General features: G+C 39.1%; 2 protein-coding genes across 6 annotated transcripts in view; one reads left to right on the top strand and one right to left on the bottom strand.

Moving 5' to 3' along the window:
• Positions 1-8,670, bottom strand: part of LOC107712522 (sulfide:quinone oxidoreductase, mitochondrial-like) — an 18,884-nt gene extending 10,214 nt beyond the window's left edge. The window contains exons 1-7 of one of the 4 annotated variants that reach the window (XM_016517810.1): positions 8,582-8,670; positions 6,684-6,910; positions 6,023-6,193; positions 5,596-5,649; positions 3,591-3,785; positions 2,468-2,677; positions 2,197-2,380 (exon numbers count right to left, since the gene is read on the bottom strand). In XM_016517810.1, the coding sequence (XP_016373296.1) occupies positions 2,197-2,380; positions 2,468-2,677; positions 3,591-3,785; positions 5,596-5,649; positions 6,023-6,193; positions 6,684-6,899 (1,030 nt within the window). In that variant the 5' untranslated portion in view covers positions 6,900-6,910; positions 8,582-8,670. Of the gene's footprint in view, positions 1-2,196; positions 2,381-2,467; positions 2,678-3,590; positions 3,786-5,595; positions 5,650-6,022; positions 6,194-6,683; positions 6,911-7,910; positions 8,010-8,581 lie in introns of those variants that run through there. The other 3 variants (XM_016517809.1, XM_016517812.1, XM_016517811.1) reach the window with 3 other exon arrangements.
• Positions 8,671-9,451: 781 nt separating this feature from the next.
• The window catches only part of LOC107712521 (probable phospholipid-transporting ATPase IM), a 32,749-nt gene continuing 32,064 nt past the window's right edge, over positions 9,452-10,136 (top strand). For both annotated transcript variants that reach the window (XM_016517805.1, XM_016517804.1), the window contains exon 1: positions 9,452-9,579. In XM_016517805.1, coding sequence (XP_016373291.1) covers positions 9,560-9,579 — 20 coding nt within the window. In that variant the 5' untranslated portion in view covers positions 9,452-9,559. The remainder of the gene's footprint in view (positions 9,580-10,136) is intronic.

Raw genomic sequence — 10,136 nt, 5'->3', positions numbered from 1 at the left:
GGCAGATCGGTAAACGGTCGTTGGACGCCCCAGCTTCGCAAACTTCACATAAACATGTTGGAGTTGATGGCAGTTTTTCTGGCACTGAAGCATTTTCTCCCATTCTTGGAAGGATTTCATGTTCTAGTCAGGACAGACAACATGACGGTGGTGGCGGCGGATATCAGTCGCCAAGGGGGAACGCATTCGTTGCAACTGCACAATCTAGCATGCAGGCTGATTGTCTGGAGCACTGCGCACTTCAGCTCACTGCGCGTGATGCACGTCCCGGGAGTCCTGAATGTTGGGGCAGATCTCCTGTCAAGGAGAAACCCCTTATACGGAGAATGGGTACTCCACCCGCAGGTGGTGAATCAAATTTGGGAAATGTACAGCAGGGCCGCCATAGATCTGTCGCAGGCAAATGCAAAATGTCAGCTGTAGTTCTCCCTCAGGGATGAAAATGCGCCGTTGGGTGTGGATGCGCTGGCACACCCATGGCCGAACGTGTTGCTATATGCATTCCCACTGCTGAGTCTAATTTCTCCCACCCTAGAAAGAGTAAAGAAAATGGATTATCTCTCCTTCTGATAGCTCCTCGTTGGCCGGGGAGACTGTGGCTGGCAGAGATTGTCCAGCTCCTTCGGGGAGAGCCCTGGCCGCTCCCATTGCGCCGGGACCTGCTGTCACAAGCGGGGGGACAGATATTTTATCCCCACCCGGAAAGAATCCATCTTTGGGTCTGGCCCGTGAATGGTTAAATCTAAATGCACTTGGGCTTCCCCAGGAAGTTATAAACACAATCCAGAGTGCTAGAGCTCCATCAACGTGCTCGCTGTATGATCTTAAATGGCGGGTGTTTGAGGACTGATGCACTAGTAAATTAGTTTTTCCTTTTCAGTATGCAGTGAGTGATGTTCTCTACTTTTTGCAAAGCTTACTGAACAATGGGAGAGCTTTCTCTACTATTAAAGTTTACCTGGCTGCTATTTCTGCTTGTCATGTAGGATTCTAAGGAGTTTCAGTGGGTCAGCACCCTCTTATATGCCGTTTTATGAAGGGGGTGAAGCATTTGAGACCAGTGTCGAAGCGCTGGTCCCGTCATGGGATTCGTCCATGGTCTTGAATGCTTTAACTCAGGCCCCGTTTGAACCTCTGGAGAGTGTTCATATTAAGCTCCTATCTTTGAAAACGGTCTTACTACTTGCTTTAGTCTCAGCTAAGCGAGTGTGTGAGTTACACGCTTTGTCGGTTCATCGGGCATGTCTGGATTTTAGTCCGGATGACCGCAAGGTTACGTTGCTGCCTAACCCGGCTTTCGTTCCCAAAGTCAGTGATTCAGCTTATAACTGCTCTGCTTTGGAGTTGCGTGCCTTTTACCCCCTCCTTTTTCTTCGGAGGAGGAGCGGAAATTGCACACTTTGTGTCCTGTACAAGCGTAACGCTATTATGTAAACAAGACACGATCGTTCAGGAAGAATGATCAGTTATTCGTTTCATGGGCCACTCAATGTAAGGGTAAGCCGATCTCCTCACAGCGCCTTTCCCATTGGATGGTGGAGGCGATTGAATTGGCCTATACACTTCATTCCCTTCATTCCCCAGCGGGCTTAAGGGCTCATTCAACAAGGGGTATGGCTACCTCTTGGGCATGGATTTCGGTGATTTCGGTAGGAGATATTTGTGTAGCGGCAAGCTGGGCTTCCCCTCATACATTTATCAGATTTTACCGTCTGGATGTCACTGCGCCTTCTATGGCTCATGCAGTTCTCAATGTTGGCTCTTTGGAGAATTGAAAGGTTATCTTTCGTTCTTGCCGGGTCTGTTCGGCGGCTTCGGAAAGCATGCATTTCGGGAGTTGGCTATATCATTCCCATAGTGAGATACCGAGCGATTGTTTGAAAGAGAACGTTAGGTTACTTGCGTAACCCCGGTTCTCTGAGAACAGAGCTAGGTATCTCACCAAGCTTCCCTACTCACATAACACGGGGGAAGAGCGTGCTTAGAATACCGTTTTCGGGGATCCCAGCCATATATATAGGGAGGGGGTGGGCTCCTTGTCATGAGCTGTGATTGGTCCGTCCTTCGGACAGACGTGGTGTAGTTAGTGCTTCCATAGTCTATCACGCCTGGGGCGTTTCCCATAGTGAGATACCTCGCTCTGTTCTCAGAGAACCGGGGTTACACAAGTAACCTAACGTTTTTTCAGTGTTTTACCTACAGCTGCTGCTGTTTTGGCCGTGGGTAGATTGGTGCAGTCTCCGATACCAAATACATTGGCGTAAGTCTTATGCTGAAGAGTGTTCTTATTTACATCCAGCCAGCCGGCCGCATCGTCCAGCGAGGAGCCTTTCAGCACTGCAGGAGGTCCCATCGGAGGGGTGACGTGGATCATCTCATACTATGACCAACACGAAGGGTACGTGAGACACTCAAACTACTGCTTAACAGAACTAAAGATGTTTTTGTGTAATTTAACAACGGCTACCTTGTAAACCTCTGTCTCCCCAGGTTTGTCCAGATTCTCAAAAACGGCTTCCTGTTTGTCGGCCCTGACCTCGATGAGGTTGTGCCTGAGGTTTATGTTAAGGTCCCGCTTCTTCACAATCTCCCACAAGGCATCAGCGTATTTCTTGACCCCAAACAGCTTTGGTAAGGGGGTGTTATAAATAATGTTGGCTTTGGACCTTTTTCCTGTCTAAAAAAAATTTAAAAAATAACATTGTTTAAAAAATATTGTCATTTCTTTTCAGTATTATTGAGTTGTAAATGTACTGTGGCAGTACTATGTTAATATTTTGGTACTGAATGATTACCATATTCACCATGGTATTTACATGGTACTCCAAGCTACTTTGAGTAATTTCATGGTATTACCATGGTACACAAACAAAAACATGGTTTTACCATGATATATGCCCAATTAACATGCAATTACCCTTGTTCATGTGAACAAAACATGGTATTGCCATTATACAAAATACATTGGTGTTACCATGATATATGGCCAAAACATGGTATTACCTTTATTTCCGTCCACAAAATATGGTATTACCATGGTATTTTGTTTTTCCATGATATGTGACCAAAAACATGGTATTACTCTTTTAATGTATAAAATATGGTATTACCATAGTACATGTCCAAAATACATGGTGTTACCATGACATATGCCCAAAAAAACGTTATTACCTTTGTTTCTGGTTATTACCTTTGTTTCTCAAAAACATTGATTTCAGTCCACAAAATGTAGGTATTACCATGGTACGCATATGTACAAAATAAATGGTGTTACCATGATATATGGCTAAAAAACATGGTATTACCATGGTATTACCACTTGTTCGTGTCCACAGTACACAGTATTGTCATGATACATGTCCAAAATACTTGGTGTCACCATGATATATGGCCAAAAACATGGTTTTATCATGGTATTTGTCCAAGAATCATGGTTTTACTATCATACATGTCCAAAAATATAGTAACAACATTATATTTTTGTAAGTGTATAAATAAAAGGTGATTATTTATGTACATATTACAGTATATTTATACATAAAATCATGATTGTAACAAATTTTGGGGGATTTCAAAGATTAAGAATGAACCTTTCTCAGGAAGGCATCAGAGAGGTACATGATTTTCTGAGGAGCTCCTCCACATTTGACGGGAGTGTTTGGGAAGGTGAACAAAGCATTGCCCTCCTTAAAGTTCTTCAAGGCATTCCATGTCTTTTCCACTGTTTTCACAGAGTAGTTTGAACCGATTTTGGGATGTTCGAACCCTTCAGGCAGGCCCTTGATCTGTAATCAGCAGAATGAAATCAATTAGATTGACAACTTTGAGAAGAAAATCTCATCAAACCTCACACAAGAAATTGTTAAGTCAGGATCATTTTTAACTTTGGTTTTTATTACAGTTTTTCTCAGTCACTTTGGTGCATCCTTAATATTTGCAATGAAGTATGTGCATTTCTCAAAACAATTCGTACAAACAGCACCACACAATGGATTACCTGCAAAAGCCTGTAACTTAGTCAAAATCTTTAGTTCATCTCTCAAAAAGTAAATATTTATGTCAATAAACATATCAGTGCCATCAGAATGAAAAGTCCTTGTGTCATTGTTCACAAACAAGACAGTCAAAATGCTTAGTCATGTTGTCAATATAACACTGCACTCTGTTATTATTACCTGCTGTAAACTATGGCAACAGTTTGGATGACAGTTACTGTAAAAGGCTGCACTTCTGTATGCCATATATCCATTTCAAAAGTACTGTATGTGGAATATTGATTGAAAGAGACTGAATAGTTACACTTTTACTAGTGGTCTGACAAAACACACACACATCACAATGTCATTGTGATACAGAAAAGAAAAAGAAAACTGGGCACAAAGGCGAAAATACACAATTAGAAACTCCATTGTCAGAATTTGTAACTCTTGTGTTGTCCTCTGTCTATATATGCCAGTGTTTCTCAACCCTGGTCCTGAGCGCCCCCCCAACACTGCACATTTTGTATGTCTCCCTTATCTGACACCCATTTCAGGTCCTGGAGTTTCTTTTAATGAGCTAATGAGTTGAATCAGGTGTGTTTGATTAGGGAGACACACAAAATGTGCAGTGCTGGGGGGCGCCCAGGACCAGGGTTGAGAAACACTGATATATGCTTTCCAATTGAAGGTTCATGAGATGCACCTTTGAGCTATTTCAGAGAACTGGTTTGTCATTGGTTGATCTACATTCTCTTCATTAGTGAAAGTCAAGATTCACTTGCACAGTTCATGGCGAATTTACAAAACGTCTATTAGAAAAGTGTAGAAAATATGCTTGACAGTTTATGACAACTAGATTAATAATTTTGTATTGAATGACTTATACGATGAACTAATGAATAGATGTTTTGAGGGGTAAGACTATTGCACAGAGAACTATATAATAGATTTTGAGCAACATGACAATAACAACCGATAATGTAGGAAACCGCAGACAAATGTACATAATCAGTTGCATGAATGTACCAAAGCAATCGCAACTTGTTCAAAAGAAAGAGAAACGTGCACGTATGATGTGCACAAGTGACTAGATGATATGGAGGTTGAACAAGTAGTTTTGAGAATTTCATTTCTGATTTGAGAAATGCACCAAAGTGACAGAAAACTGTCATTCAGTTATCTTGTTCCACATTTCACTCTTTGAAAACAGATACTGTTAAATATTTCTTTGCATGTAGTGTCATGTCAGGTATGACCATAAAGAATAAAGTTTTAAATGTTATTTAACTTGAACTTTGTTATCAAGTCTGATAGATAGAAACTTAAAGGCAGGTGTGTTGAGGCAAGTTGGAGCTAAACTCTGCAGGACACCGGCCCTCCAGGACCGAGTTTGGGCAGCCCTGTTCTATGGCATCGCTGTGAAGAACCTTTTGAAGCACCTTTATTTTTAAGAGTGTACATTCAGATTGGACACTTCCTCTGGACTGATGCGGCAATAACACCACACCCAAGCTGTGTTAATAATAAAACTACAGGAGCCAAAAATGCTTCTCCCAGTCAAAGCATTCACTACATACAGTTAAGGTTTAGTCTATTAATGACATTCATAACATACCTTTTCATAATGCAGCTCAAGGCCAAGAGCTACAATCAGATAATCGTAGGAAATCTGAGAGAAGAAAAGAAGTTAACAGTTACATGATAAAAAATACTAAAGCTGGGTTAAGTTTGATTAAAGTGAGCGTTCCAGATCATGTGGCAATTTAACAATAATAACATGATGTTCCTTCAAATTCTGCAACATGTTCATGTTGCTTCATATCAGCAATGACTATTTTATAATGACACACCTTCATTGTTCAATATAATGAGCAATATCCTATTACGCAACATTACTGACGCCACAAAATTTCCCAGCAATTTCAAAGGATTTCTCTTTTCAATAGACTCTTTTCAATACTAATGCTATGCAGAAAAGCACTACTCTTTCACAACACATGACACCCTGAGACACATTAATTGCTAACTATCAACCTAAATACCTTTTTCCCAGAGTCTGTGTGGACAGTGTTGTTCTTAGGATCAAATTCTGCCACTTTGGACTTGACCCATGTCACCCCTGATGGAATCACACTCACTGTTGATCGTACAGAAGATGCGACACTTTTGGCCCCTGCACCAACTAACGTCCATATCGGCTGATAGTAATGCACCTGGACTCAAAAGTGCATTCGATGTAATGTTGAACATTGAGGAAACAGTGCAAAGGTTTTTAAATAATGTACCTCAAAAATTCAAAAGTTTGGGGTCCGTAAGATTTTTTAATATTTCTGAAAGACGTCTCTCATGCTCACCCAGGCTGCATTTATTTATTAAACGTACAGTAAAAACAGTAATATTATAAGATATTATTACAATTTAAAATAACTGCTTTCTATTTTAATATATTTTAAAATGTAATTTATTTCTGTGATTCAAAGCTGAATTTTTAGCAGCTATTACTACAGTCTTTAGTGTCACATGATCATTCAGACCCCAAAACATTTGAACAGTTATTGTACATGTCCCTTCAGTGAACACTAAACAGGAACTTGTTAAACCTGAATCCCAGCATGTGACGTGCGTGACGCCTCAAGAACAGCCAGGCACAATAGGGGTCTCTTAAAGGGGCAGTTCAGCTATAAATGCTCTGCTGCAGCATACCTCACTAGGCTCCACGATGGCCACGCTTTGCGCGCCGACCTTTCTTTTCATACGTGCGGCCATCGTTATGCCACCGCTCCCACCACCGAGCACGAGAACTTTGTAGTGGTCCTTAGCGGCCAGCCCAGAGCTGGTGTGAATTTGTGAGTTAATGACAGAGAAGACTCTGCAGCACTGCCTGGACAGCAGCAGCGGTGGGGGTAGTTGGCCTGCCATGGTGTGTGATTCTGTAAGGAAACCAGAGAAGGGAAATATGTAAACAAGTTATAGCCAAAAATAATCTTTGCAACGACCACAGTGCATAATAAAGAATGGATATAGATACATTTATGTTAAAAATATATATTTTTATATGATTACACTTTCTGCTATGGAGTTTACATATCGCAATTCTGAGTTTAGCCTATATCTCACAATTCTGAGTTTAGCCTATATCTCACAATTCTGAGTTTAGCCTATATCTTACAATTCTGAGTTTGACTATTTTATAATGACACACCTTCATTGTTCAATATAATGTGCAATATCCTATTACGCAACATTACTGACGCCACAAAATTTCCCAGCAATTTCAAAGGACTTGTATTTTCAATAGACTCTTTTCTATACTAGTATAGTATATCTTACAATTCTGAGTTTATATCTGGCAATTATGAGTTTATATTTTGCAATTCTGAGATGCGTCATTTTAGAATTCTGAGAAAAAAAGTCACAATTGTGAGATATAAACTCAACTGCAAGAAACAATTTTGAATTGTAGGATAAAATGTTCCAACAGCAAAACAAGCACAGACGAACAAGCTGCCATGTCAAAGAAATGTATTAAATAAAAAAATAAACAATAATCATGAACTCTTGTATAGTTTAAAAAAAGAGTGAGCATATTCATCAAAGACAGCACATAAATATAAGCCCTGTACATGACATGTGAACAGATATAAAAACAAATATTATCATGAGTTATTTAATACAATGTATTAATTTGTGGCCATGGATATATACATAAATATGTACCTCTGTACATATAAAATTATAAAGGTCTTAACTTTAGCAGGGTTGTGATGACAGGTTCTCAAAAGCCATTTTTTAAATCTCAAGTCATCTCAAGGCAACTGCGTACTTGAAATAGTCAAACTGCAAATGTACTTTAATCTTAAAAAAAAAATGTAAAGAATGAAAATAATAGGCTAAATTTAGAAATCTTAGGGCTTGCATGTATCTACTCACCTTTTTCTTTTCAGAACTGTCCTCTGTGTGTTGAGAGAGAGTCCTCAAACACGGTGGTACACAGTCAAAAACATATTACTTTCTATCATGCCTACACAACACATCTGACAGTTAAACTAAAGATGAGTCATGATACCCTGCAATTTTATGAGGATGTGGCGCAAAACCTATTGAGCTGCCTACCTAGACAACATTTTGGGCATCATTGTGGTCTCACAGTCTACCTAGGCAGCATTTTTTTTTTCATTTGTAGTTTTTTGCCTCAAAACCTGGTGAACAACCTTTCTAGGCATTTTGAACATCACTGTGTCCAATAATTTAGTGAGCAGGTCAAAACAGCCGTTTCTGAGGGCAAATGCCCAAAAATGCTGTCTAGCTAGCTAACTTAGTTGTAAAGAATGACATTGTATTGTCAACGACTACACACCCCTTCTTGATTCATATCCCCAACAATAACATATAAGCATGGAAATGCAGGTGACTATATAACACGTTTGACTTCTGCGATCATTATATTTACATTTACAGTTTGCTGTGTACAGTAGGCTACATGTGTAGTCAAAATGCAAATAGAGAGCTGCGTGTATATAATTTCCTTATGCACGATATAACAGCAAATCCTTGTTTCTGACACATATTAAACACAGAATTGGAGTGAGATCAGGTCTTACCAGAGTCAAAGCGATGTCGGTGACAGACCTGTAACTCTCGCCGCTGTCAGTGTATGGCAGTGTACAGTAACAGTAGAGCTGCTGCGGTTTGTTTTCCTGGTTCTGCTCGGTTTTGACGTTACTGTTCGACACTCGCAATTTGGACCTGTCATAAATCTTTATTTAGAATAATTATGATTTTATAGCCCTCCATGCATGTTTTCAGTGTAGTACATACGTTAAGAACGTTGCACGCGCGTACACCAAGCAAACATGAGTTAATATCATGCCGCCAGAATCGTCCAGAAGGTGTCGCCATTGCATTTCCCTCAAAGCTGCTGCGTTGGTTATTATCAAGCATTAACAACACTCATTATAGCCTGCTGAACACAAATAAAAGTACATAATTAATTTCACTTAAACATACTAATTAATTTAATCTCAGATAGAGGAAGTTATTTGTTGTTATAAATGTAATAAATCTACACAGTTCTATTTTTACACAAAACCAAAAAAGTATTGAAATACGTTCCCAGTAGTCCCATTACGTTGGAATTAATATTCTAGCATTTAACGATACCATTAATGTTGTATACAGTAAATGTTATATTTTATTTTTTTATAGTGAATTTCACTTTTTTGTATTATTTAACGTCAGGATTTGTTACTTATATATAACAACAGTAAACCTAGACTAGTGTATTAACGGTGATATTAAAATATTAAATATATTTATATGCCTATTAATAATTGAATACTATTATATGATATATAGCATAATATAACCAAATATATGTTTCTTCACTGCTTGTTGTTTTGCGCTGTAAGCTTCCGCAAAACGGTCGTTTGTTTGCGTGTGTGCGTGCGTGCGTGCGCGGTTGACAGAGCTCGAGCGCGAGTGAACAGGAGGCAGATTTAGGCAACTGTCCGGTGTTTTCTGTCGTTAATTTCTCATGGACGCGTTTCTCCACCCTGTCTCCGTAGCAGAGCCATAGATGAATGGATGGAGCATGTTTTCGGTGAGCGCTGTCTGTCTGTTGTTTATAGTGGATCGTGATGTAGTGCTAGTGAATGATACACCGCAGTTATGAGCGTTCTGGCGGGCTGCTTGTCGTTCAGTGGCATAGTAGTGCCTTGTTATTGCATTCTGTAGCAAATCTTTTATATAAGATGTCCATTCATTGTAATCATCGATCTTATTTTACATCCACTGTATGTGCCACTCAAGGCTGACTGATTGACTACAGGCTTTCCATTATTGGAGATTTTTTACCTTGGGTCTGACTAATTTGTCTGTTTAGACACCGAATAATGGTACTAGATAGTGTATTCTCAAGGTTTATTGTAATTAAAAATGTTATAAATATAAACATGACTAAATATTGCAAATAAATATAACATTTAAATATAATTGACATATATTAAAATAAATTATATATATATATTTTATTTATTTATTTTTTTTTTTTATTATTTATTGATTACATATGTGCGTATATATATGAATCTAAATCTAAGACTTTAAATATGTGTGTGTGTGTGTGTGTGTGAGTGTATGTGTGTGTGTGTGTGTGTG

Source organism: Sinocyclocheilus rhinocerous, unplaced genomic scaffold, assembly GCF_001515625.1.
Source record: "Sinocyclocheilus rhinocerous isolate Xijiao unplaced genomic scaffold, SAMN03320098_v1.1 scaffold1259, whole genome shotgun sequence".
NCBI classification, from domain to species: domain Eukaryota; kingdom Metazoa; phylum Chordata; class Actinopteri; order Cypriniformes; family Cyprinidae; genus Sinocyclocheilus; species Sinocyclocheilus rhinocerous.
The sequence above is the reverse complement of the archived record's forward strand: the minus strand, read 5'-3'. Positions and strand labels throughout refer to the sequence as shown.